The sequence below is a fragment of the Osmerus eperlanus genome, chromosome 1 (genome assembly GCF_963692335.1).
Source record: "Osmerus eperlanus chromosome 1, fOsmEpe2.1, whole genome shotgun sequence".
NCBI classification, from domain to species: Eukaryota; Metazoa; Chordata; class Actinopteri; order Osmeriformes; family Osmeridae; genus Osmerus; species Osmerus eperlanus.
This window is the reverse complement of record NC_085018.1, coordinates 13,147,068-13,174,907: the sequence shown is the minus strand read 5'-3', so window position 1 is coordinate 13,174,907 and position 27,840 is coordinate 13,147,068. Positions and strand designations below refer to the sequence as shown.

At 45.9% G+C, this 27,840-nt stretch overlaps 2 protein-coding genes and 1 long non-coding RNA gene across 3 annotated transcripts; 1 reads left to right on the top strand and 2 right to left on the bottom strand.

Annotated features, from left to right (window-relative positions):
- Positions 1–15,286: 15,286 nt before the first annotated feature.
- Positions 15,287–22,696, top strand: errfi1a (ERBB receptor feedback inhibitor 1a). The gene is made up of 4 exons (XM_062460886.1): positions 15,287–15,502; positions 18,337–18,558; positions 19,009–19,097; positions 19,609–22,696. The coding sequence occupies exons 2-4, from the start codon at positions 18,401–18,403 to the stop codon at positions 20,745–20,747; spliced, it is 1,386 nt and encodes a 461-aa protein (XP_062316870.1). The 5' UTR covers positions 15,287–15,502; positions 18,337–18,400; the 3' UTR covers positions 20,748–22,696.
- Positions 22,697–24,867: 2,171 nt separating this feature from the next.
- LOC134026501 (uncharacterized) lies at positions 24,868–25,339 on the bottom strand. The gene is made up of 3 exons (XR_009931372.1): positions 25,277–25,339; positions 25,056–25,183; positions 24,868–24,969 (listed from the first exon to the last, which is right to left on the bottom strand). It is a non-coding gene; the product is annotated as an uncharacterized LOC134026501 (long non-coding RNA).
- Positions 25,340–25,468: 129 nt separating this feature from the next.
- Positions 25,469–27,134, bottom strand: LOC134012064 (mucin-3A). Its single transcript, XM_062452100.1, has 6 exons — positions 26,957–27,134; positions 26,543–26,667; positions 26,384–26,448; positions 26,095–26,297; positions 25,822–25,990; positions 25,469–25,652 (listed from the first exon to the last, which is right to left on the bottom strand). Exons 1-6 carry the CDS (start codon positions 27,129–27,131, stop codon positions 25,469–25,471), a joined length of 921 nt encoding a protein of 306 aa, XP_062308084.1. The 5' UTR covers positions 27,132–27,134.
- Positions 27,135–27,840: the final 706 nt, after the last annotated feature.

Below are 27,840 nucleotides of genomic sequence, written 5' to 3'. Positions count from 1 at the left end.
TTACAATTAATAGTGGAATCAAAATATGTTAGTCATCAGCATGTCATCGTTTGTAGGAAATAGCACATTTCTCATGAATTGCTCACCCGCATAATATTCAAATCAAGCTTTAGACAGACCCCTAAACACAGTAATATGTATCAGAAATCAATCCTGTATGATACTTGTCCACCCTCAAGCACACTTCCCTTTCTCACAGCACTCATCTTTCAGCTAGCCTCAACTGTTAAAACATTTCTAGAATATTCCAGTATGCATTGTGTAGAGACAAGCACATGAATCACAGGACAGTATAATGGGTCTGTTAGGAGCTCTATTTCATGCATAACCTGTGTGCGTGTATGGGTGTCTGTGTTTGTGTGTGTGGGTGTGTGTGTTCAGGTGTCTGTCGCTCTGTCTGTCAGCATAGTGGGGCTATCCTCCAGTGTTTCTTTACACCAACAGAATGCAGTGTAAGGCACGTTCCACTTTGACACACACGGTACACCTATACACACACACACACATCAGAAAGAAGCATACTCACACAAACACAGGTACACACGTACGCACAAAATGACATCCACACAAGCACACATACAAGCACACACAGGCACACACACACCACACATAACCCTGGGACAGAATGCCATAGGGTTGGTGGAATGTGACCTGGTGACCTTCGCCTGCAGACTTCCACATGGAGCCCGGACGTTGGGATGGTGTGCTTGGGGAGGGGAGGCCAGAATAGCCCTGGTGTCCGGTAACGGGAGACAGCCTCTGTTTGTAAACCATGGCCAAATGACACACGCAGTCAGATAACACTGTGGCCTACACCGTGAGCGTCTGACACGCATGCTCAAGGGCCCTACGTTTGTACAAACACATGTATGAATATTTATGATGTCCAAGAAAGGGCAAAAGAGAGAGAAAAAAGGAGGGCGGGGGAGAGAGAACATGGAAGGGGGAGGGGTTGACTGCCTTTCAAAGATCAGTGTGTACGTTTTGTTTTGTACAGCACTGGGTGAACCTTGCAGCCACGCATTTTTTTGCCTTTCATAATTCCTGACTTTCCAGTTTGACGTTGAAGGTTTTTTTTTTTCTGCCTGGAAGCACGCTTGCTGCAGAGCGAACCATGCCTGGTTCATTCTACGGTAACGTTCAAACTGTGAGTTTACCCCTGAGTCTCCAGGGGTAAATATAACGCACCAAACATGCATGGACACTAATGCACGAAGATACTAACAAACAAACATGCACACCTCCACACAAGGTCAATGTGAAGCCAATGTGCTCCAAAATAAAGTTGGACAGCTACCATGGGGAAGCAGACAGAGAAAAGAGGGTCAAGCACTCAAAATAACACCCAAGATTAACCACGTCTTATCGGCATATTTATACAATGTTCAGCGCCATTGCATCACACCACACTGTAACTATAACGTGGTCCTCATACGTGGTTTATTTGGAAGTTTAGTTTTGGCCCCCGAAGACTGTTCAGCCCTGTTGATGATGTCAATGCAAATGAGCTTGTTCTATCTCTGAATACAAATCTACTGTATGTTCTTCCCACCTGTCAACGCCGGTCCGTTTGACAGCTTCAGAGATTCCAGCGATTGGAGATGTTAAACAAACATCGCTCCTGGGGAGGGGGTTTGAGGGGGATGTGGGGGGGGGAGGGGGGTGGCGGGGAAGTGGGGGGGCGTTCTCTGGCATTGACGGTCGTGAGGATTAAGAAGGTTCTGAGGAACCCAGAGTTTGAGTCTGGACCAAACCTGTAATGTAAATAATTTGTCCTTTCCACAGACAGATGGGGCTGAGGCGAGCCCCGCCCCTCTGAGTGTGGAGAAAGGCCACGGACGTATCTGATAGATCTGGTCCAACCAGTCGCTGATGGCAAGGCTTCGGAATTGCCTCAAGTGTATCTGACTACAGCGCTAGCCTGCCGGTATGATGGGACACTCGGGTCAAAAACCTGTTGTGTGCTCTGCTTTCATTGTGTAAAAATGTGGACGCGGATGAGAGGATGCGGCGCATCAGATTCTCCGGGCGGTGGTGGAGGAGGAGGAGGAAGAGGGGTGGAGTGACTCGCTCCCTCCTGAAGTGGCGTATCCTTTTCCTGTGGGAGCCCGCAGGTGTGTTACTCATGACGCTTCCTGATGCTGTGAGTCAGAAGAGTGGAGGGGTTCTCTTCATGGAGCTGAGAGCTGCGTGTTTGTGTGTCCTGTTCCAGGTAAATCCACAGTTGCAGACGGTCCTTGCGGCAGACAGGCTGGTGCCGAGGGAGGTAGTAAATCATTCAGGGAGAAGCAATATATCCGTCCTGCCTATCAAATAGCTAACAGAGCACAGATTGCCCTGGCTGAGCCAGGTCACTGGAGAGGAAACACACACGTACACGCAAACACACACACACTTGGACATGGGTGCGCACACATACATACATGCCCACACACACACACACACACACTTCCCATGTCCCAGTCTCACTTAGTCGCTGTCACTCTGGTGATACTGTCTCTCTCACAGACAAAAAACGCGTTCACACAGTGGTACTGTGCACAGGCCGGGGTTGTGTTACCTCTCCCAATTCGTAGGCTTGACGGCTGAACATTACGTACTGATCTAATCAGAAAATCCTGGAAGACACACAAGGTGATACATTTGAGGCCTAAGAGTAAACAGGAGAGAAAGGAGAGCTTGGAGAGCGGTCGCCCCGGGGCATGATCTGAGGCACTGCACAGAGGCACAGGGCCCCTGCATCTGACCAACACTTACACGCTCGTTTATTTGATGAGCTATTCCAAACATAGGGAGCCAAAGCTCATTCCTTCCCAGACCTTTGTTCAATTGATGAGTGTGGAGGGGGGGAATATTAATGTCAATACTCGACACACAGCAGTATGCTTTACTGGACTGCTTTTTGGCCTATAGCTTCTTTAGACAGTTTCAATCAGTGTGGGCAAGAACATGTACTGTAGGCTCGTAGTAAATTTAGGATCTTCCCTCAGTTTAACTATTCAGGTCAGCCACTGACAGACACAGAGAGAGAGAGAAGGAGAGGAAAACGAGAGAGAGAGGGATGGCACCATCACTAGGGCAACAAGTGAAACAAACAATGCGTGGGTTTTGAATGTTTGAAACACTAGACCCGCAACCACCACACGGACATGCAGTGAGAACCCAAGCACAATGCACAATGCCAGTTAGCCCTGCAATTCTCCAGACTTAAACCTTAAGGCCTGTCTTCAGAGTTGCGTGGGCTCAGATAATGACCCTGTTGTTGACTAAGGCTTTGTCCATGTTTACTAAACTGGCAAGCTCTGTAAACACAGGATACACCACCACCACACGGGCCTGATCAGACATTATACTCTCATGCTGATCTCATAGACTGGCTAATGAGTCAGGAGGTGACCCAAGGCAGTAGGAAGTACTGGCCTACTCACATTTCCTCGACAAAATGCATTCCCAGACCTTTTTAGACGTCGTTGTAGTGACGTGTTTGTGCCATCCGGCTTTGATAGTCTATTTCAACATCAGTACGTTTTCGTGAACACGTCATTTAGACTGTGCATCCTACGCCCTGAATATCTTAGTTCCAATGGGAATATGTTTATTTACGGTATATCACTTGGGTGTGTGTGTGATTTGTTTGGATGGAACTGGCTACAAGCTACCCTCCGTATAGTCAGTGTGCCATCAACAGCTCATATCTCAGTGCCCATAAGAGGGCAATCAGGTGTGTGTGTCTGTGTATCAAGATGTAGAAAGAGAGCATGAAAAGGACCACAAGACCTAAACAGACCTAACAGGTAGATCCTCAGGTATGATTCATGGGTCTGTGTGCGGGTCATTATACACACCAGGGACAGGGAGAGAGAGGTAAACAGCCAAGTAACAGCTGAGCCACAGGCAGTAACAGATACAGACCGCTTTGTAGTTACAGTCACACACACCTATGGAACAGAGGTGGGAATTCAACAGCTCTTGGGACCGACAGCCTGAGGCCATAGCACACAGGAAACAGCAGCATCAGGAGGGTTAGGTACTCAGGAGACCCATTCTCACAGAGAGAGAAAATGCGGAACTGAAAAACCACACTTTGTGCCAGATGCTGCTGTCCTGCCAACGCCCAGGCTGAACGTCTTAAAGTATACAAAACTCTATACCCACGCAACTGCATACGTGCACATACACACATACACACACTCAGGCACAGACACACACACACATATGCACTTATGCACACAGACGTATGCATTCACATGCACTCTCGTACATGAATACACGCATATGCTATATGTGCACACACACACACATGCACACACACACACACACACGCTAATGAAACCTGGCACATCTCCAACTAAGCAGCATTTAGTGAAACAGTGACATCGACGTTGACCTCCATGACTAGAATCTGCTGCGTTTTATTCTCCACAGGCGACTTGAAGAATTGTCTGTCCTCTCCACTCACCCCATGGTGTAGTGGACACGTGGCAGGATTCACAACCAGGGCTCGTGCTGCTTGTTCTGTGTGGTCCAAACTGGAATGGTTCGATGTGGAAAAACACCAGTTGTGTGTTCAAGACCTAAATGAGGTGGCAGCGGTGTCCTCTCCAGCTCTGTAGAGCCTGTGTAGGAGGAGGCCTTGGATGGGAGTGTCCTCAGAGTGGTGTGTTGCTCTGCAGTGTGACAGAGCGTGACAGGTCCCTGAGGGGAACTCCAGCCAGGGCTCCTGTCCTGCTCTAGTGTTCAGTGGCAGCTCCAGCCAGGGCTCCTGTCCTGCTCTAGTGTTCAGTGGCAGCTCCAGCCAGGGCTCCTGTCCTGCTCTAGTGTTCAGTGGCAGCTCCAGCCAGGGCTCCTGTCCTGCTCTAGTGTTCAGTGGCAGCTCCAGCCAGGGCTCCTGTCCTGCTCTAGTGTTCAGTGGCAGCTCCAGCCAGGGCTCCTGTCCTGCTCTAGTGTTCAGTGGCAGCTCCAGCCAGGGCTCCTGTCCTGCTCTAGTGTTCAGTGGCAGTCAAGATAAGGTCAAGGTGGGAGCCCTTGCTTCATCTCACTGACTGGCCTCAGTCCTTCCCTATGTCTCTCTCTCTTTCGACGCCCTTCTCTGTGTTTTCTTTTTCTGTCCTCTCTTTCTCCTCTTTCACCTGCTCTATCTCCTCTTCACCCTTTCTCTCTCTCCCTCCGTTTTCTCCCCCCCCCCTCCCTCTTCTATCTCTCTTTTTCCCATCGCCTCTCCCCTCCCGTCTTCCTCTGTGTCTGTTTCTCTCTCTGTGTTTATCCATCTGGTGAGCCAGAGCAGGTGTCTGGCTGCTTACTTTCCAGTGTGGGCATGCTTTGATTACACGTGTAAATATTAACAATACTACACCTCTGGTGACACAGCACTGTTTGCCTACCTCTGTCTTGTGAGAATCGTAACCATGTCACAAGTTCACGTGTTTCAGCACACACAGTTTGGCAGACAGCAAGGAGTGGTGTGTGTGTGTGTGTGACAGAGAGATAGAGAGAGAGAGACAGAGAGAGAGAGAGAGAGAGAGAGAGAGAGAGAGAGAGAGAGAGAGAGAGAGAGAGAGAGAGAGAGAGAGAGAGAGAGAGAGAGAGAGAGAGAGAGAGAGAGAGAGAGAGAGAGAGAGAGAGGAGAGAGAGAGAGAGAGAGAGAGGAGAGAGAGAGAGAGAGAGAGAGAGAGAGAGAGAGAGAGAGAGAGAGAGAGAGAGAGAGAGAGAGAGAGAGAGAGAGAGAGAGAGAGAGAGAGAGAGAGAGAGAGAGAAAACATAGAGAGAAAAAGGGTGCGTGTGTGTGAGAGAAAAAAAGAGAGAGTGTACGTGTCTGTGTGAGAGAGAGAGAGAGAGAGAGAGAGAGAGAGAGAGAGAGAGAGAGAGAGAGAGAGAGAGAGAGAGAGAGAGAGAGAGAGAGAGAGAGAGAGAGAGAGAGAGAGAGAGAGAGAGAGAGAGAGAGAGAGAGAGAGAGAGAGAGAGAGAGAGAGAGAGAGAGAGAGAGAGAGAGAGAGAGAGAGAGAGCGTGTGGGGTGTTTGTGTGTGTATGTTTGTCTATGTCTGTCAGCTTTGTTGCAGCACTGTAGAAGGTGTGTAGAGATGCAGGTCAGCAGGTCTGAGCAGTAGGCCTCAGCTCCATATGGGTGTTTCCATCCAGTCATCTCCTGGGCAAACACAGGGCCCGGCTGCTGCCGCCACAGTCTCTGGGACAAACAGACGCTGTCTACAGCTGTCTCTGTCTCTGTCTCTGGGAAGCCTGCCTCTCCTAACTTAAAACACCTACAGCATGTTGCCATGACTTCCACTCAGTGTCGTGGCGGTCAGCGCTGCCTGTGCTGGCGTCACACAAGCTCACAAGCACTCTTATCCTGGGTCTATTTCCCGTCAGGGGAGGAGGTGTTACTGGAGGGGGGGGTTGGGGGTGGGGGTTTGAGGAGGGGTTGTTGTTGGAGTAGAGAGGGGGTAGAGGTGGGGAGGCGTTACTGAGCTTGGAGGGGTTGTGGGGGTGGAAGGGAGGTGTGGGTAGGGTTGGGGGGGAGGGGGGATGGGGGTGGGGGTGGCAGTAGTGTTTGAGGTTGACGTGGGGGTGAAAGAGGGGGAGGGGTTATTGCTGAGCCTGGAGGGGGGGGGGGGGTTGGGGCTGGTGGGTCGAGCGTGTAGAGTTGGGGGTGGGGGGTGGCAGATGAAGGGGAGGCAGAAGGGCGGGAGGGTAGGGGGGGTGGAAGTGGAGTTGTTGTCCTATCTCCGGGCTGGGTGCTTCCTCCACTGATAGCCCTGAAAGGAGCTGTTGGAACAGGGAGAGGAAAGGCTCGCTGGCCCTGGACAGCTTTCAATGACTTCCAATCTTATCAGGCCTGAAGGCTGGTATGCACTCTCTAGTACACCGGTCCTGGGAGAGGGGAGAGGTGTCCCCTTGGCTTCCCCACTCATCTCTGGTGTACTCCTAGCAGAGGCTCTGTAGAACCCTGGAAACATGGGCCTTCAGGTCAACAAATGTGGCATCTTCAGCCTTTTGTTGGTGAATCTGTGCTTTTCAGTCATCTTTACAGGTGAATTATGTAAAGGTGATTACCATAGATTGTTTATGAGTCCTGCATCTTCATCTGGAGGGGGAGCAGCAGGGACTGTTTGAGCCTCCAGGATTTGAGTTGTTCCCGCCCACAAAGTTACTTGCGCTTTGCGTTTTGATACCTTTTTTTTTTATACGTTTCAGATCGTTAAAATATGGTGCTATGTATGCCAGAGTATTAAAGGCCTCTTTTTGTTACCATCAAAACATCTCAAGTTCAAGTTCAAGTCTTTTATTGTCAGATACACAGACTGTCGTGGAAAACCAACACAGGGTCAGACTGGGCACTGCAATTCTTAGGACAAGACAACGCAAAGCAACCTGGCATAAAACATCTTTTATTGTCAGATGCACAGGCCGTTTTTACTGGCCATAATTGTATGTCATTAAAGTCTATCTATCTCTTTACTTCTCTCTCTCTCTGTTTTTACCTCTCTGCCATGGTTGGTAATTCATTTGCCCAGTCATGCATTGCACAATATTTTTTAAGTGGCCATTCAGTTCTGCTTATTTGACCACTGAGCATTCAGTCAGAGAAAGCAATATATGTCTTCACCCTCTCTGTTCTCTATTTTCACCCTCTCACCCTTCCTCTCCCTCCTTTCCTCCCTCTGCCTCTATCTCTGCACCCCCCGCTTCCCTTTCTCTATCATTCACTCTGTTTCTCTCCCATGCTCTCCCACTCTCTTCCTCCCTCCCTCTGCGTCACTCTCCCTGTCCCTCTCCCCCCCCTCTCTTTCTCTCATAGCCTAAGCGTGTTAGTCACAGTGGGGGTGTCTGTGGGAACAGGCAGCTGTATCTCTGTGATGGGGCTGAAGGTAAACAGTGACCTCCTCTTCCTCTGGCTCCCAGGCCTGCTGTTGTCTGGTGACCTCAGTAACAGATGAGCCTATCTGGATCCAGACGATCCAGACGTGCTATACTGAACGTCTCTGGGGGGTCTCTCTGCTCTGTCATTGGTCAGGAAGTCAGTCATGCTGCTTATCCCGTGCTTTTTGGAAACAAAGTCGGCAAAATGATGTTTGGCTGATGGTCTCCACAGACAACGCGGGCATGTTGTTGTCTGTAACACAAACACACTCTTGTTCAGATGCTTAGAAACACACGCAGGCGCGTGAACGCGCGCACACACACACACAGGAAGGGGAGTCACCTTAGGCCACACACTGGACCAAGGTCTCTGGTGCCTCAAGGTGTGGACTTGTGGGACATGGACAGGTATCTAGCACTGCAAATTCACCTCGATCTAAACAACAGACTTCACACACACACACAGCACAGTCATCAGAGACTTCATAGGGAACAGGCATTTGAAACTGTTCAACTGGTTTTGCATCGGTCTTGTTTATCTACATGCAGAGCATGTGCTTTTTATTCCACAGCGAGAAGGCAGAACTTTTTTTTAATTAAAAGGGAGAAATAATAAGCATGTGGTAGTCGTCAGGGAGTGGATATCTCAAACAGGGCAAGGGGCTGCAGGGCCTTTTGTCTGAAGTCTACCATGTTTGATCTCCCCTAAACCCACAGAGAGAAAAACAACCCTGTTCTAAGCCTGGAATGTTTGCAGAACTTTCTCTGAAGTTCTGAGAACTCTCATCACCAATCAAAAGGGGCACAAATTAAAGGAACAGTTCACCCCAAATCCAAAATACATATTTCTCCTCTTACCTTTAGTTCTAGGTATTCATCTACACTTACTGTAAGTCGCTCTGGATAAAAGCGTCTGCTAAATGACTAAATGTACATTGTTTTGGTGTGAAGGGCCGAGTTTTGGGAGATATCGGCAGTAGAGAGATCTGCCTGTGTATATAAGAATGAACGTACCAAAGCAGTGTGGATTAAAATGTTGCGTTTCTGGTCGATCTGTGTGAGGGTTTTATTTTGGATGTACAAAACATTGTAAATTGTAGGCATTTAGAAGACGCTTATATCCAAGCCAACATACAAATACTAGTTGCAGGAATGTGTGTAGGGGCATGTGTGTGTACTTGCATATGTGTGTGTGTGTGTTTGCGTATATTTGCATACGTGTGTGTTTCTGTGTGTGCCGATGTACTGTGAGCCTGTGTATTGGACGAAGTCTGTTATTTTGCTCAAGGTATAAGTGAGTGCTGTGCTCAGTGTGCCTCACGCCCACACCTTGAGGCACCAGAGGCCCAGACTCTGGTCCTGCCTTTGGCCCAGGGCGGCTCCACTTCCTGCTGGGAACCACAGGGCTGTGGGGAGGTAGGCTCCCGACTCCTCCTCCACACACACGGAAAGACTTCAAGAATAAACTGAAATTGTTTAATTTACAATCCCACCAGGCCCCACTCCCATATTTCAGCAGTGTTGAAAGTGAAACACCTAGCATTGATGAAAGGGCCCAGCTGTGTGTGGTTCACGCCTGCACATCCACGCAGCATGTCTGACAATCCTCTGTTAATGCACTGGGGCCAAGCACCTCAGAGACTGACTGCAGCTTTGTGAAGGGAGACGAACACCCCTGGAACAAAGCCGTCTCTGTGTCGAGCAGATTAAGGGTCACGACTCAGTTGACTTTAAACGTTAAACAAACAAAATCGGTCTGTTGAGATTATGAATTGTTCTACTGTGAGACCACGGTGGAGGAAGGAAATGTAGGCAACGAAAGTCCTTCCATGGATCATTGTTTGTTTTCCCCCCCCTCTTCAATAAAACAATATATGGCTTTTGTTAGTGAGATCCAGGTGACTGACTTGGGACCGATTCATGCGGGGGAGCAGCTGCCGTGTTGTTGAGAGACAGTGGTTTGGTTAATCATCTGACTATTCCTTTTGCATACGTGCATGCAGACTCACACAATCCTTCTGTTGGCCTTGTTATTGGGTTCAGTACGAGACTCTGCATTTCAACCTTGTTAGAAAAGCGACCCCCGGAGCGCATTCTGTTCTGCTGGATTTACACGTTTCATCCCTGAATGAATGCGCCCGCACAGTCGGTGCTGAGAGGACGACGGAAAAACAAGTGTCCGACTGCGTCTGCATGCTCCCGGGTCCTCAGCGCCCGCTCTGGAGGGCAGTGAGCTGAGCCCGCCGCACAGCCAGGAATTAATGGGGTCGCTGCTAGCCAGGTGGCCCAGTGATAGAGACGGGTGCATCCCTGTATGAGGGACATCAGGCACGGGGCAGATCCTGTCTCTGCTGCGGGCCCTTCGGTCACTTTCCCAATTCGATTTTCCTCCTGCTCGCTAAAGTTTGCTTAAAAACATTCAGACACTGAAAGTTTTGAGGGCAGACTGGAGAGGAGTTCTGTCAAGCATGCTGGAAGTGGATCAGCCCTTCCGAAGAAACAAAAACAAGTAGAATAAATACATGTATGTTCGACCTGCTGGCCTGGCTGCCTCGGATCAGGTCACCCTACTGACTTCACAGGACGGCCTAATTCCCCTGGTGAATGGAACAAAGGCAGTCCTGACAAAGCTTAAAGCTCTGCCCTGAATGACTCAGAAGCTGTCATCAGTCACGGCATGACATACGAAACAAGTAGTGTTCATCATGATCACCCAGACTAATCTGCTGAGCTCGTTTCATCTGTGTTCCTCATTAAACGTGTTTCCATTCAGGGAAGGCACTGGTTATTTAACCTTGTGATTATTTATCTATGCCTTCATACATCAACTGCAGTTTGTTTGAAAGGATGTTTTCCTCAGATCCTAGCTGGACCGAACATCTGAAATCTTTATCAGTGGCACTAGGCTCTGGGACCTTGGGCCCCAGTGTTTGTGTATGTATGTTTGTGTGTGTGTGTGTGCACACACGTGTCTAGGTTTGTAATCTCTCCCTTGAGAGGTCCAAAATCTCTAAACCAGGTGAGAGCACTCCCCTAGCCATCAGCTCTGGTCTTAGATTAATAGATTGCTACATTAGCAAAGCCTTGACCTCCCCCTCCAAAGATTGATCCCAGAAACCCAGGAGAACCTGGAATACTCATCGGCTGTATGCCACAAACTCCTAGGTTAACTGTGGCAGAACGCAATCTTGAATCTGAACACAGAACACTGTCCAATACAGTAATTTCTTTGTCTTTTTTTGTCTTCTAGAGAGTAGATTGTTATCTGATACTGTTTAGATTTATACATTAATATTAGAGATTAATAGATCAGATCATTAGAGAATCGTATTCAGAGAACTTTTTAAAAGATCCACTGTAGTCCACATTGAGGCAATTGAGGCTTACAATACAGATCACATGTCACTGCTAGGGCAAACTTCTCCGGAAACCAGGCCTATTAAGGATCCACTCAATGTGTGACGTCTGAAGTCCTACTGAATTCCTCTGTGCCTTTGAGCCCTGCTCGCTGTGAACCAGAAGGTTGAGAGAGGCTGTCCTGTGGGACATTTTGGATTAGACCACAGCTGTCTGTTTTACAGCTTCTCCTATTTTCTGTAAAAATATCAGACACAGATGTAGTGTATGTGTGTGTGTAGTTGTGTGTGTGTGTGGGTGTGATTAGCTCCTAAATCATTCAGGAGCAAGTCATCGCTTCTCAAACACCCATTACATCCCTGCAGTAGTCACTGCATCAGTTCGAGTGGCATTTTTTGTGAAAAGAACAGAAAAGTGACACACCATAATGGTAGTCCAGTTTATTTAACGTAATAACGAGAAGCAGACCCTTTCATACAAAACCATGTACAGGGTGGATTGGAACCTGGAACCTCTTAACCCACAGTCACATGCTCTACAACTAAGCAATATCTATAACTTTCCTCCATCTAAGTGTCCCAAAAACCCACTTAATTGGAGGCATTATTATTTGTCACACCCATGGTGACTGTGACTTTGTGGTTTCCAGTACTTTCATCTGATCATACGAGAGCCTACAGTGATCTTGTGTGCCACATGCTCAACACACCCCGTCAAGGAAGACTAGCATAGCAAGGCCACTCCACCCACCACTGTATAACTCAGACTTCATGCTGTACACCTCAACAAAATAACAGTGAAGAGTGATGCAACGGGGCGAGTCACTCCTTGTGTCATTGATCATGTTGAAGAGCACTACTGTGCCCGGTGAGTGGCCTACTCAGAATGACTGTTTCCCAGAAATGTCTGTTAAAAAGAAGGAAGTGAATAATACGTCAGGCAGCTGGGAGACGCAGGCGGGCGGGGAAAGACGGCGGTCCAGAAAACATGGCTTAGGCTTACGTCTGAAAGTGTTTCAATATGGTCATATTTACATTTTTGGCGAGAGATGACTGCCTGTTGCCTGGGGACTTGTGTTATGTTTCCAAGGCAGAGGCTGGATCGATGTGTGTGGGTCAGTCTGCCAGACAGGGCTGCTGTGCTTCTGCCAGACTACGCGAGGATGAGTCCCTGTCTGAGACTTGGTTCTGGGCCCTGTCCATCCAGTCTCAGGTACTATAGGGACAGGCCTCAACTTCCCTCCTTCGAGGCTGAAACATACTATTAAGCAGGCACTGTCATAGCCCTGATCCACAATGGATACAAACTAGGTATGTGTGTGGTTCTTGTTGGAGTTGAGACATCTATTCAGTTGTCTCAGTCTGTAATTGTAGTAAACATTCTCATGTTGGGGGTTCCCCAGTGGCTGACTGGGTAGTGTGTACCATTTAAGCTATAGCCTCATCACAGAGGCTATGGGTTCAAATCTGGTCTGGTCATGTGCAAATCTTTTTACTGTCACTCACCATATACACAAGTGCAACAGTGGGTGAAAGTCTTGGGTGCAGTTCCAAGCAGCATAGCAGTGTCACAATTATCCTACATTCTAATTTACACATTTCCTGCATGTCTTCCCTTCTCTATCTCACCCATACAATTATTATGATTATCACAATAAAGAAGAAATGAAAAGATATATCCTTGAACAGATATACTGTACATATAGTGTGATGAAATAAAAGCATGTGTATGTGTAGATTGGTTGTGGTTTTCTGCACTTTGACAGTGGAACCACAGTAGGTGCGCTCTACTATACTTACTCTACTACACTACTGTAATTGCTGCAATGTTTATCTCCCCTTGGACTTTGCTCGCTGGGTAAATGTGCACATAACCGAATTACCTCAGCATGTTAGGGTCGTCCACCTGTCGACCTGGAAGTGAATCCATGACTCACTTCTGATGGTGATGTCAACTGTCCTTCCAAGAGTGGGTGATCAGTGGTGACAAGCAGTGTCACTTTGAAAGCTATATCCTTGTGTAAACTATTAAAGGAAATTCCCCTCATGTTCTGAGAACACATTTGAGGGAAGCTAAAAGGTGTATTTGATCTCAGTCAGGCTGGGGTCTTAGCCTGGCTATAGTTAAAATACAAATATAAAACAATGACCATGTCGGAAGGGAGGAATAAAAAGTGGAAAACCCCAGTGGAAAACCAGTCTGTAGTAGTTTTTGTTCTCTCCTAAATGTGGCACTTCTCTACCTGCCTGACAAAATATTTCTGGGAGGTTGGTCTAACCTGTTTGCTACAGACTAGACTCCCTCAAAGATTTTTTTCAATGCAAATTGAAAAAAAGGGTGAATTTGAACACCAGGAGTGTTACACGTCGAGTGTTCACTCACGTTTCTGTTCAAATTCCTGTTCTGACAACACCAACAAATAGTGCAATTTCTCTTCCAGGTTCACTAGCGACCCTTCACAAGTACCCCTTCTCATGCTGGCCACAACTGGCCTGTAGGAATGTCAGAAATGTGCATGAAATTCAAAAGGGGGATTAGAGAGAGCCTGGTCCATCTGGTGCCAGATATGTAATGATAAACCTGTTATGTCCACAGGGCCAGAAAAGGCCACAGGGATTTACTGACTCCGATGCAGTTACACTCTGTTCTTTCTAAATAAACACACACTCACACATCTATACGCACACACACCTACACACAACACCTATACACTCACACACGCCCCATATTTCTGCCATTATTGATTTAACACTTCAGTTGTTTGTAGCCATTGTACTGTTATGTTTGGTTAGTATGCAGAGCTCTGGTGGGTTTGTTAGGCCTGGTGCGGATAAGTAACATGACCAGCTAACATTTCTCCAGCTCACAGCTCAAGGAGTCAGCGTTATATTCATTTTACCTCCTGTTTCGATGACCCGTTGGCCAGCATTACGTTTTTCAGTCACAGATGGAGGGGGGGGGGGGGGGGGGATCACTGATCAGGCCCCATATCAATGTTCATGTTGTTGTTCTGTGATGGGCACAGAAGACCATAGTCCAGTCTGCTGACATATGTCCCAAACTGTGAGAAGCCAATGTTCTGAGAAACACTGGGTCAGGCCAGGTAAACAGAAGTGCCCACGCTGATCTGATAAGGAGCAGTCAGACAGCATGGGATCCATGGGGTTACCAGGAGAACACACTGAGGAGATAAGAATGTTTCAGCCTGTGTTTGCTGTGCTTGGCTCTCTTATCTCCTCTGGAGCCATCTCTATGGCTGTCCGCGTCTCCCACAGACTCCAGGACGGACCACTGTCTCCACAAGTCTGTCTGTCCTGTCTCCGTGTCGAGTCTGTCATGTCTCAGCGTTGGGGTTGCACGTTTACAGAGCAGCAACTTTCCCCCAGGCCATTTGAACTGTACAGAGGTGCCATGGGAATGATTCCCAGAGGCCACAGCATGAACATTTTCAATTGAATTCTGTTCAATTGACTAGCTGATGTTCAGCCCAGCTACTCACATATTCCCTAATCTTGCATGTGGCGCCACTTGAACTTGTAAAAATCCAAATCCAGATTTAAGGTGTCAGAGCCATTTTCCATGTGATATATAGGAGAGTGGAACTATAACTATAGTTACACAACAGCCTTTTCAAAGTTCCTGCATGTGTAACAGCTGAAGTTCTACAAAAAATCCAGGATATGGGTTGGAGAACCCCCTCTGGTTTGAATAATATAAAAGTAAAACAATAGAATGGAATTGCTCTAACTACTGTCTGGCCCCATGCAATTTTGTTAAGCATTTTACATTGATGGGACAGTGTTCAGTCATGGTAAGTGTTCACTAACTACTGATACTTCTGAGCCCTGATTATCTGCCATACTTTCTACATGCACTCTTTGTATGTCACTTTGGATAAACGTGTCTGGTAAATGAATTAAAAGTAAAATGTAAAAGTACTTAGTGTTCAGGTTTGACAGTGCTGTCACTATCCTATTGTGCAAGTGCTGCATGGAGGCGTGTAAAAACCACAGCTGTGTCTTTAAGTGAAGGCGGAGCAAGTGTGTCCATGTAGTGTGCTGGAGCTTAAAAGAACATCGGCCACAACAATAGTAGTCTATCTCAAAGTCACACATAATATCCACAGTATCATTATTGCGCCAACGTTCTTTGCATAGTGGTACAGAATAACTTTTAACCTGCCTGACACGTTACCGGTTCGCCACAACATACGGGGGCTTTAACTGTGCGCCAGAGGATTCTAGAGACTGCTAAGTGACAGCGACGTGGAAAACGGAGCACATTGAGGTGAGCCTTGAAAACAACACGAATTGACTTGATTCGTAGTTCTATGTTCTTGGTATGGATGACGACAGCACAGTGATCGGTGCTATCTTGTATCCCAACTACAGAGCAGGCTACAGCCTCAGAGCTTTTTTCTCACGGGCGCGCAGTAAATGGGACAATGGGTTTGCTTTCAGAAGGCTACTTGTGCTGATTTGTAGTTCATTAAATAAGGTACAAATTGACAGTGATGTTGTACTTCTGTATCATGACTTAATATAATTATGTAATAATGACTCAATGAATATGGTAAACTGATTGATTGGCTTGTGGGTGCGAGTTTTTGAGGCTATGATGAAGAATTTTTCTGTTAAAGCAAGGATCCACTCTGATTTCATCATTCATCATTCAGATTAGAAAAACGTAAGGCTATGTTGTGATGATGTGAGTCACCGATTTAACAATTATGATCTCGATCCGGTAAAGCGAGTGGGAGTGCGCGTCGTGTTTGCTTGCAGCACAGGTAGAGCGGGTATGGTTGCTTAGAAACCGCTGAGGGGTTATCATAGTAGGTGTAAACTTATTCTTTCTATGTTTTGTGACTGATATCTTAATTACCATCTGGAGTATAAATGTAGTTTATTTCCAGTAATCCACTGGAATCCACCGCGCTTCACTATATTTATCTACCAGTCAGACTCATCTGATACGTAGCCAAAGTATGTCTCCTATTTGATTTCAATCAAACCAAATGTAATAATACATGATTTGATCATGTGAGGATTCTTTTTTCTCATATGATGGCATGTAGATGACAACGCATGATACAACTAATAGCCCATGTAAGAAAATGATTTCCTCCATGCAGGTGGTTTAGCATAACCTATGCCACAGTTCAGCTAAGTACATTGATTTATTCTGTGTGTACCATTATGCAAACATGCATAGGATCACGTCTATAAGCAGTCCTATACCCAGTCTGAAATGAACTGCGCTCTTCCACAAATACCCCATCATTAATGTCCATTCGTGATAGGCCTCTGGACACGCCATTGGCATAATCCTGCTTCCTGTAAACACACCACGGTCAGTTAGCTGTCAGGACGGACAGTCTTTGCACCTGTTGCTACAGGAAGTACAAGCCCCTCGGGGTTCATTATCCAGGATCAGATTCGCAGGCCGCCCGTCGAACCGAATCCAAGGCCCCTGGCCTGGCCACAGGGATGGGATGCCTCGATGGGCAGTTTGGCTAGAGCCACTGTCCGGAGTCTAGAGATGTCTGGCTTGTTGTTTTAGAGCTTTGGTTCCTCGCCAGCTGTCTGTGCATCTTGTCATCCTGGACACAGAGTCTCCAGGGGACAACATGTTAGGAGAGGAACATGTCAGGATGGTGAGAATGATGTGATGGAGACATGTTTGTCTGAATCACATTCTTAGGGGGCGGGGGGCTTTTGTTTCACTGTCAGGAAGGTTATTGTTCAGGGAGCATTGTTGTCGATCTTAACCCTGGGTTTAAGCTACATATAGGAATACATTTTTTATGACATTAGGAAATTACTGTGATGCTTATTGAATATATGGAAATGATTTGAATGAAAATAGTGTGTGAGGAAGTTAACAGTGTCTGCTCAGTCTGACCCTAAATGGTAACTTGTCATCATGAGCATCAGGTTTCTATATGTTCACCTGGCTACCTGACCATGGAACATTCTCCAAATCCCAGTGTTTTCTGAAGTTTAGGTGATGTCAGTGTTTAGATTCAAAAAGACAATCTGATTCGGAGTAAGTCGTTTTTTTTCTCAGAGCATGTACGATTAAGTTTTTTGTTTTAGGTGTGTTGCCTTTAGTTTCACATTTTGTTGCAATCCAGAAGTGGTCCATAATCCATGGATTCTTGGCTGTGTTAGTCCCACAGAAATGTGTGAATTCCTGTATTTTCCTTCCGGTGGGCCTGGCTGTCTTTGTTTACTCAGGCCTGACACACATCTGACATGACACGAACATCCAGGTCAGCTGACATGCGCTTGCAACACCAGGCACATCTCTGGTTACAGGAAGAGCCGAGGCCCTCTCAGTCCTCCTGTCAGTCAGTCAGTCAGTCAGTGAGAGACAGAAAGAGGGAGGGAGGTTGAGAAAGAACAATCTTTAGAGGGCCATGTTGTATATGAAACTATACGAAAACTCTAATCTAGACAGGTTTTTTTATACGTGGTGTATGTACAAAGAACTGTAGTACACCCAATTAAGTAAGATGAAATGTGTATGTAGTTCAATACAGGTGTAAGGGTGATATACACATAAACATGTTTGCAATATTCCATGATATTAATCTTATTATACACCCTTAATACACGTGTAATAATATCTTCAAATAGCCAAAAACCATAACACAGTTCACAAGGATCCTTTTGTACTCTGAAGTATGACAACATGTGGTTGTGTACTGAACCATGCACCTAGATTTGGTCTGAAGCAACCAGAGGAACATTTGGCCATGTGTTGCACTAAGAGCTGTGTCCCCCGGGCTTGTCAGGCCAAGTTTCTTTAAGTCCCCGTCAAAGCAGGAGTTTGTCATTCCTCAGCCCCGAAAGCCCAGGAGAATGCTTCTCCTTGTGGTGTGAAAAGCAGTACCGGCCTGGGTCTGAGCCACAAGGCCACGGATCTTTAATTAGTGGCCAAGCAGATAGGCAGCCTTCAGGGGGAGGAGGAAGAGGAGGAGGAGGAGGAGAAGGAACAACCAGAATATAGTATTTTCTGGGAGATCTTTCCTCTAGATATCCACTCAGCAGCAATGTTGTGTCACCAGCTGTCACTTCTCCTGTCATTCATGTCTTCTTGTTTCTTGTGCCGTCTTCCAGAAACAAGAAGCAGGAGCAACCGTAACCTCAGCCGGCCGGGCCAGTCCAGCGTTTCCTGGCTTTGATGCGATCCGATTGTGCCTGGAGCATGTCCACAGTGGGCCTGAGTGCACAGAAGATCTGTTTACCCGCACAGAGCTCCTTGCCCTTCCTGCGGGGCAGCTACTGCCACAGCATGGCTGGATCCAAACCCTCGTGGAGCCATCAGCACGACCTCAACAAGTGAGTGCTAACTAGGCATTATGTGATGTTGACGAAAAACCACGGAGCAAAGAAGGACTTTGCATTTGTGTTAAAGTTGCAAAAATGTGTTTCTTGGTTATGTTATTGATGGTGGTGACGTATGCATGTGTCTTAGCAAGCTGCCCATGCTGTAAATGCTGATAAGTATGACGAGAGAGAGAGAGAGAGAGAGAGAGAGAGAGAGAGAGAGAGAGAGAGAGAGAGAGAGAGAGAGAGAGAGAGAGAGAGAGAGAGAGAGAGAGAGAGAGAGAGAGAGAGAGAGAGAGAGAGAGAGAGAGAGAGAGAGAGAGAGAGAGAGAGAGAGAGAGAGAGAGAGAGAGAGAGAGAGAGAGAGAGAGAGAGAGAGAGAGAGAGAGAGAGAGAGAGAGAGAGAGAGAGAGAGAGAGAGAGAGAGACTATTACATTGATAGCCATTTTCTTTTTTTACAGTTTGTACTTTAGTATGGACTCCTCGCACACGGAGTACAGCCTCCGCACAAAGCAGCCGGTGTCCCTTCCACCATCACTCAGTCTGGACAGTAAGTAAACACACACAAACACACTTAAGTAGCAGAACACCACGTTTTCATGGGCTCGTGTTCTAGCTTCTTGGTTAGACAGAGAGGGAGCAGCACTCTTGCTGTTTACTCTTGCTGCCCTAGATACAATACACAGAGCCTGATGTGGGCACGCATAAGACTTTTAGCCAAATGATCAATATTTAGTGTGAAGTTCTCGCGTTTCTACAACGAGAGGGAAGGGGGAGGCTGGTCGATCTGACCTACTCTTGCTAAATATATCCTGGGGAATGTTTTAACAAAACAGCGAGAGATGGTTTCGTGCTTGGTGATAATTACAGTGTGTCTGTAATTGCACTGCTACAGTAGAAACCCTCAGTTACTGCATATGTTCTGTTGTCTTACACAAGCACTGGAATCTAAGCCCCATCTGCTATTGTGCTTGTGCTGTGTACAGGTGTGTTATATTTTACACTGTGGTTCAAACTGTAGTGTCTTATATTGATCTGGTTGTTTGATCAATCCTCTGCAGGGAATAAACACAGTCCCACTGCACAGAGGCTACCTCCAAAGAAATCCCGGCCCACCCAGCTATCCCTATCATCCAGCTATGAGCCCTCCTCCCCCAGCCCGGCAGAGGACGACCAGGTGGTCCCGTGCTTCCAGAGGTTGTCTGTGTACGAGCGCAGCAGCCCCCCACAGACACCCGGCCGCTGTGCCAAGCCTCTGCCCCCTCTACCCCTTCCTATCCGGGCAGACGTCTCCCCAGACCAGGCCATGGACCATGAAGTGGAGCTCTACACCAGCTCGGACGACAGCCGCTGCCTGGTGCCTGGACAGCCGTGCCCCAAGCCTTCCACCTTCCGCTACGGGCTCCCCAGCCACCGCAGTTTCAGGGGCTGTGGGCAGATCAACTATGCCTACTTCGAGGGCCCGTCAGCAGAGCAGCCCAGGCAGCAGGAGGTGCAGCAGGAGGTGCAGCAGGAGCAGCAGGAGGAGCAGAAGCCCCCGGAGCCCCCAGAGCCTCCAGTCGTGGCTTGTCAGAGGCAGCAGGAGCGGGCCCAGAGGAAGCTCCGTCGGTCCCACTCTGGCCCGGCTGGCTCCTTCAACAAGCCCACCTCGCTGCGGCTGTCCTGCCACCATCGCCATGCCTACGTCCAGAGCCAGGCCATGGACAAACCGGAGATCCCGCCCCGTGTCCCCATCCCTCCGCGTCCCGTCAAGTCGGCAGACTACCGCCGCTGGTCAGCTGAGGTCTCCTCCGGGGCTTACAGCGACGAAGACAGACCCCCGAAGGTTCCACCCAGGGATCCTCTGGCCCAAGGCAGCTCCCGCACCCCCAGCCCCAAGAGCCTCCCCACATACCTCAACGGGGTGATGCCCCCCACACAGAGCTTCGCCCCGGACCCGAAGTACGTGAGCCGGGGCTTGCAGAGACAGAACAGTGAGGGCTCGCCCTGCATCCTGCCTGTCATCGAGCACGGCAGGAAGTCGAGCACCACTCACTACTTCCTGCTTCCACAGCGCCCTGCATATCTAGACAAGCCTTGCCTGGAGAAGTTCCTCCGGGGCTTAGACAGCTCAGACTCTGCAGGGGCCCGGAGCGAAGAGGGCCCAGACTCACAATGGGACTGCCAAACTAGAAGGAAAGCACGTGTGGATATAGTTTGATTTATATGGAGCTCACAAAAGTGAAAATGACTCTGATGTAACATGAGCAACAACCACTTGGGGAAACAAAAAGTCTCGAAGCCTTCAATTGCTTACTGCTGCTTTTACAGGAACTGGTTGAAAAAACGAAGGTTTTACCCACAACCGTATTCCGAAACAGAGTGTATGTATTTGGCATATACTGTTTGCAGTTACTGGAAATGTTGGAACTGCAATCAAGAAATGCATTACCACTCTGAGTGTGGATGGTATTTAACAGTTTTAGAGATACTATTTTTGATATGATTACTATTTCAGAATGTTCAATATTGTACTGTTTTGCTGATACAGTGGTGCAGTTTTTATTAGGTGTGAGCTGGTCTTGTACCTTCGGTTCTCAGTGTTTTGCGGTTGATAGGTATGGTTATCGTGTTCTCTGCGTTGCTTTTGTGTCTCAGAACGTAAAGGACAAAGGGTCAGTAAAAACATCCATGTGTCTCGTGTTCTGCCGATGAAGTCTAAAGAAGAGGAGGCCTGTGTGCTTAAACCATAGTTTGAAACTCAATGAAGGATATTTACATGCAAATCCCCAAAGTAATTTCTATAGGACATATATACATGAATATGCGTTAATGGAAGCATGCTAAATCGATGTAGTTGCTTCGTTCATGTTTGAAGCTATGTTTTTGTTTGTCTCTGTCTCCAACACGGGACATTAACGGTGTACCAGTGTGGGAAGAGGATTATCGCAAATGTGAGCATGTTTCCCCTGTAGTCAGGTGCAGCTTGTGTTCGTGTGTGTGTGTGTGTGTGTGTGTGTGCATGCTGAGTATGAGTTTCTACCGCACTGTAGAAAATTTGGGTTAACAATATTTGTTACTTTGCTCTGCCTGTTTCCAGCACTGCTTAATGTACACAGCAGTTAAGCGCAAACTCATCTCTATATTACTGTCGTTCAGTGTGCAAGTCTTTTTTGTTGCACAGAGAATGGCCTGAAGGACATATGTGAATGTATGCTTTACTTACTGAACTATGTCAAATGTTCGGAGCTCAGTCGTTGGTCAAGCTGTGAGTCATTGTCTGGAACTAGTAACTTGCCTTGAGTACTACCTCTAATGATATTACTAACCAATATTATACAAACCCACATAATTTGTCAATTGTTGCCCGTGAACTGTAACCCTTGGAAATCACTAATTCTACATTAAAGCAGTACTAAAATCCCTTCCCGGGGTCTAAACATGCTCACACAAAGTTCTACTTTGCTGTGAGTTGATTCCTTGCTTCACAGTGTGTTGCACAGAATGACGAGCGTTTGCGTTGGATTGTCTTGTCCTACAATAAGAGATCCCTGATTACAGAGATGCTAGGATCACCTGATAACATTGAGGTATTACGCAGAATGTGGGGCTTGCCTGACTGACACAGACTTTCCTGTTCTGCACATGCATTCCTGCCTGACATGATTGCAGTAGGTGTGGTCCCTGAGACTTTGGCTGCTGGCAGCCAGGAAATGATATGGATTTTATTATGACAGATTATTCGTGAACCATCTTGATGACATGGTAAATGTAGCAAGTGCATAATTAATCCCAATTAGAAAAAAAGGTGTAAAACACATTAGCTCTAAGGTCAAACGGTCATTGAAGTATGTTTTTTTAATCTCTCTTCTTTGTGAAGGGAAACAAACCATGGCTAATGCCTTGCTTTTTTTCTTAAACGTTTACATACATTGTACACTGATATGTTATTTAATCTTAACCTGTTCCCATGTCTTATCAGAAATTAAGAAATCAAATGAAGACTAGTTCATGAAGTACAGCTGACATTCTCTACTGTGGTGAAAACACATGCACTGGGAGCACAGTATGCTGTGTACAGTATTTAACATAATTCCACTTGTCATAATAAATAGTTGATTGATGTATAGTCTTTAAAAAAAGGAACAAATAAACCAACTTATTTATGAACGTGTCCATTGTCTGTTTTATTCTATTTGAGTGTGAAATGGACTCTGATTCAGCTGTTTGGCCTGTTTCATCACCCTCACACCCACACACTCCACCTCATTACCCCTGGCTTGCTTCCAGACGGAGAGGACGAGAGAGGAGGGTGATTGCTTTACAGATAGACAGAGGCTGGCTTTTGTTTTTCATTTCCAAAATATATCCGTTCCACCTCATTATTACCGTATGATTCCTAAAAGTTTGTATTTGTCCAAGTAAGGATGTCCTTCAACATAAAGGCCAAGTCTTCTAGCCAGCCAGATAAGGGTACTTTGCTTACCTCTTCCTGGTTCCCAGTGACATGTTTGCTGTCATGGGTGGAAGGCTGAGCAACAAAAGAGTGACTTTCATTCATTTTTATTATTTTTGTGTGAGAACGGTGAGATGGTTTCCAGCTGTCTGCCCATGTCACCACACCTTGTAAACGCTCATGATCAACTAATACAGATAAAGGTCCTCATCACAAACGAACAACGAAACTTGTTGTAATGAACAAAACATTCTATAAAGTCCCCTAAGATGTACATTATTGACATATGAGTGTGTCTGGCTAGTGAGCTGGTGGCTGTGAGATCAAGGCCTATCCCCTCAGCAGAACAATAGACAGCAATGATCTAGGCTACCTGCCAGCCCCTGGCTTCACACGACACTGTCCCCTCCCAGGTGAGCTGCCTGGTGACAGCATAGGTGGTGACCATGGCAACAGTGACAAGGGCTGTCCATTTGAAGTGCGCCGTCTACCAAGGGCAGGATGTGACACTACGATCAAATTATACAGCAAAATACACAACCAAGTCTTGAATCTGGTGTCTGTGATGGGTTTTTGGGAATTCATGAAATGTGGTTTGTTTTCTGCACAAAACTGTATTTGCCTGTCGGTCTATCAACAACCTGAGAGACAAGAGACACATTTCGGTGTTAAAGGATTGCTCATCTGTTCAACCCTAACGCTGATTCGGTGTGAGGAGTACCCTGTGGCACATACTTTTATGGACACTAATATTATCCTCATTACGGTTATTGCTCCATTAATTATTATATAACGTCTGCTGCTTTGCCCGCGGAAGTCTAGGCATACATCAGTGCACTTGCTATGTTTGAGTCTATTACACAATCCTGCAGCACAAGGAGGTGTGTGTGTTCGGTTAGGTGTGTGGGTAGGTTGACGGGCGCATGGTAATGGGTCTGATTACAACTTGAGAAGAAATGATTTGTGTTGCAGTGATTGAGGAAAGGGAGGTATACATGCCTGTTCAAATGATCTTTTGGGTGTAGAAAAACATGTTCAAAGGCAAAATGGAAGTAAACCTAGAAGAAAGGAAAACATTTAAAAACAAATAACCCCACCTGGGCAGATCCAGGCTTTAGATTACACCACCAGCATAGGGGCACCATGCTGGTGGTGCGGCCAGGGGAAAGATATTGTTGACTCAAAAGGGAAAATGTGTTTTGGTAGTGCCAATGACCTGTCAACGAATAGCTAAATGGCATGTACATGAACGAATAGATGTAAGCTTATATTTTGCTGTTCTATGCAACGTTCTACAATTGATGGGGGAACATTATAGAAGCAGACGCTCCCTCTAGTGGAAAACGTTTGTATTGAACAAGGATCCAAATCTAAAGCAGGGCTGCCAACCCTACTCCTGGAGAGTTACCGTCCTGCATGATTTCTTTACAACCCTGATCAAGCTCGCCTGATTATAATTATTTGCTTGGTGATAAGCTGAACTACAGGGACTGGAGCGAAAACCTACTTTCCAGGAACAGGGTTGGGCAGTCCAGACATATAGGTTAAAATAGCTGGGAGGGCATTTCTATGGGCAACCAAAAGAACAATAAAAAAAAATCAGCAAGGGTAAATTGTTTCTTTCTTCTTTCTTTCTTTCTTTCTTTCTTTCATGATTTGTGGTCTCTGGCTTAAGTGTGCTAACAAATGTTTTAACCATGTTTAACCACGCCCTCAATTCGAAATAGATTAAATTAAATGAATTCATGCCAGTGATGGTGTGGCCCAAAATCCTGCAAATCGCTTTACTGCTTATTAAAATATTATTGACATTACAGTTTAAAACGTATGAAATTAAAAATAAATTTTTAATTATGTCAAAAATGATTTACAAACTGAAATTAAACATGATAATAAATACAGCTTTTTGTTCAAATCGAAAATCAATCAGGCAGCTCCCAGTAGATTTACTCTGTCAAGAACCGATCTCTGGACGTTTAGTCCTCATCTGAGGACAGAGATATGGGGAAGATGTGTGAATGATATAGCCATTGATTAATTTTAAAATGGGTGCATATCAGCAAATTAACTTACATTTAATGATGTGTCCACATGCTCAAGATGTGGTCTGAAAACCCCTGGGTTGGAATCTCCTACAAAACCTAGATTGTTTTTTATGTTGTACTCTCTGCTTCTGCCAGGTAGATTACTGGATGCAGAGTCTATCATGAAACAAAATACAAGTGCATTTACTTTGGTGAAAACGTGTCAGTGTGGTCCAAGGAGAGGAAGAAAAGAAAAAGAGTGAAGCAGACCTGGGTTTGAGAAGTCAAAGAAGTCCTCATCGAGAGCACTCAGTCTACGGGCTCTGGGTGACTGCTCCCAGTTCCTAAATACACAAGGAATTAAACAAGACAATATATTGAAACACCAAATGTAGTCCAAACAAAACAGACTCCTTTTGAAAGCTTCTATCCACATCTGCAGTCAGGACACCGTGTATTTTATTATTTTAACATAACGGACCATATTCCTTGATGCCTCGTGCGAAGAACAATGACCACAATGACTACGACCATGAGGAGAAGAGCTGCCGACAGTGATCCAAAGACAACACCATAGAACCCTGGGCCCCAGTGGAACATTTCACACTGAGGTCCAGTGTATTGCTCCACTCCAGACTCATAGCACCTGTGTTGGATGGAGAGTAAGTATAGACGTTGGTTAGATACTCACAATGTGAACAGTTTTACTGGCTGAACAGACCAGAAAAAGTGCTATAGTCTGTCAAATTTGAATCTATTTCAAACCAGCATATACAAAGTTTTATCTTAAGAATCCCCCCCAAAATAATTCTCACCGACAGATTGGTCCCGTTTGTATATTGTTGAGGCATTGTCCATGTCCATTACAGTAATTAGGGTTTCTCAAACAAGGACCATGACACTTCCAAGAGCCATCAGAGACTTCTGGAGTGTAGTTGGCAAATTTCTCATGGCAGGTGATGTATGGCCTAAGATCTGTGATATCTGTAAAGGATCATGTTTATTGGATATATCTGAGTAAATTGTATGCATAGTAATAAAACAAATTCTTATTAATTGAAAGGATTTAATGACAAAACAGTACTCACTCATAATTTCTGTTGGCTGTAAGGCGATATTCCTCACTTCCACGCTCACATTCCCAAAGGCTTGACTAATGTTATTCAAGTTATTTGTGTTATTTAGGATATTTAGCAACGTGGATTTCAATCCAGTGTTTAGAAAATGTATTTGAGAGTCATTGTTGGGATAGTTGTATTGAACTTCAGTGTCCGCAATGACACTTCCTCTTCTAAAAATGGAAAAAAAACAAGAGTTGACATAGGAGACTGATCCACATCACACTCAGGTACATCACATACTCAGATGGCCCCCTACCTGAGATTGATGACTTCTACATTCTTAAAGTTTTGTGGATCTGCTTTCATGCAGAGAACCATTAGCTGAAAAAATCAAGAGGGTGTTAGATGTGTATAAACAATGCTATAATACTTGCAATACAACAAAAAAAATGCAATAATATATTTTATACTGCACCTCTTTGATCAATGCATTGATGAATGAAAAAGATTCTGTGGAGTGTAGATCACTGTAAGCAGGATGAAATTCTATGTCAATTCTCAAAGAGATGTTCAGCCTTCTGGTGGGCACTGATTTAATATCTGCAAATAAATAGGCATGATCTCTATTATCATTTATGCAGTATACACATGGAAAATGTGTGATTAGAGCATACTTAAAGCATATTCATTGACAATGTTAGCAGTACTATAATTTTTACAAAAGTTGTCAGTTGTAGGTGTAAGATAAACTACGCAAGCTAAGGCTTAACCAGTTACACAATAAAATGTTTATACAATTCAACATTAGTTAAGTGTCAACATGCAATGTACACCGCTAATTTGTTAATTTATTTGAATCTTGTAACAAGTATGGGACTGGAAAATTCACCCAATGCAGCGGTGATTTCGTTGTTCCCGAAGATACATGTATCTCCAAAGGTGAAATCCAAGCAGTTGCATATACATCTTCCAAATGTGTCATTGAATACACAAGGAGCTCCAAAACAGTTACAGTCATCTTCTTTGCACTGAACAGTTACAGTTGATGTTGGGATAATTGACATGGAAGTATTTGAATGTGTAGAGGGGACTGTTGTCGATTGATGAACCAATGGACTTGTTGACTGAATTGTTGTGGTGAGGCTTGAAATCAGTGTCAAATGGGTTGTGCTAGTAGTTGTCGTTTCAGTTAATATTCCATCCCCTGTGGTCACTTTGCTCTCAGGTGACATTGCTGAAGACAGGGTTGCTGTGAATGTGGTAGATGTGGTGATGGGGGTTAGCTCAGTGTTTTCTGTTGTATGGGAAGTCATGTGGGTTGAAGTGTGTTCTGGACTTGATGTCTCGTTGGCTATGCTTGCATTTGTAGTGAATGCTGAGGTGACAGAGGATGAGGTTGTCGTAGGTGGTTCGGATTCAGCAGTCATTTCAGTGGAAGTCAGTCCTTCAGTTGTCACTTGTGACTCATCCGATCTTGTTACCATGGTAGATGGAGGGGTGTCTGGAGTCATTGCGGCCTCTGTTGTCGCGAGGTTTGGTGTACTTTGGGAAGGAATTACAGTCGATGCTTCAGTCTCTCTGGTGGAGTCAGATTCAAGATTCGTAGAAGTCAGTGAGGGAGTGCTTAAATTGTCAGACGTTGCCTTGACACTGGAAGGTGACATTGTAGAAGCAGTTACAACAGCTGTGACTTGCGAGCTGTCTGAGACTGTCACTAAGGTAGTTAGACTGGTATTTTGAGTTGATTGAGGTTCTTCTGAGGTAAGAGTGGAA

Excerpts from the sequence above, each read along its gene's own strand:
- errfi1a (XM_062460886.1), top strand. The coding sequence starts at position 18,401 with ATGCGATCCGATTGTGCCTGGAGCATGTCCACAGTGGGCCTGAGTGCA. Across the intron at positions 18,559-19,008 it reads CATCAGCACGACCTCAACAA|TTTGTACTTTAGTATGGACT; the intron begins GTGAGTGCTAAC and ends CTTTTTTTACAG. Across the intron at positions 19,098-19,608 it reads ACCATCACTCAGTCTGGACA|GGAATAAACACAGTCCCACT; the intron begins GTAAGTAAACAC and ends AATCCTCTGCAG.
- LOC134012064 (XM_062452100.1), bottom strand. The coding sequence starts at position 27,131 with ATGTCAATTATCCCAACATCAACTGTAACTGTTCAGTGCAAAGAAGAT. Across the intron at positions 25,991-26,094 it reads ACAGCCAACAGAAATTATGA|ATATCACAGATCTTAGGCCA; the intron begins GTGAGTACTGTT and ends GATCCTTTACAG. Across the intron at positions 25,653-25,821 it reads CAAACGGGACCAATCTGTCG|GTGCTATGAGTCTGGAGTGG; the intron begins GTGAGAATTATT and ends CATCCAACACAG.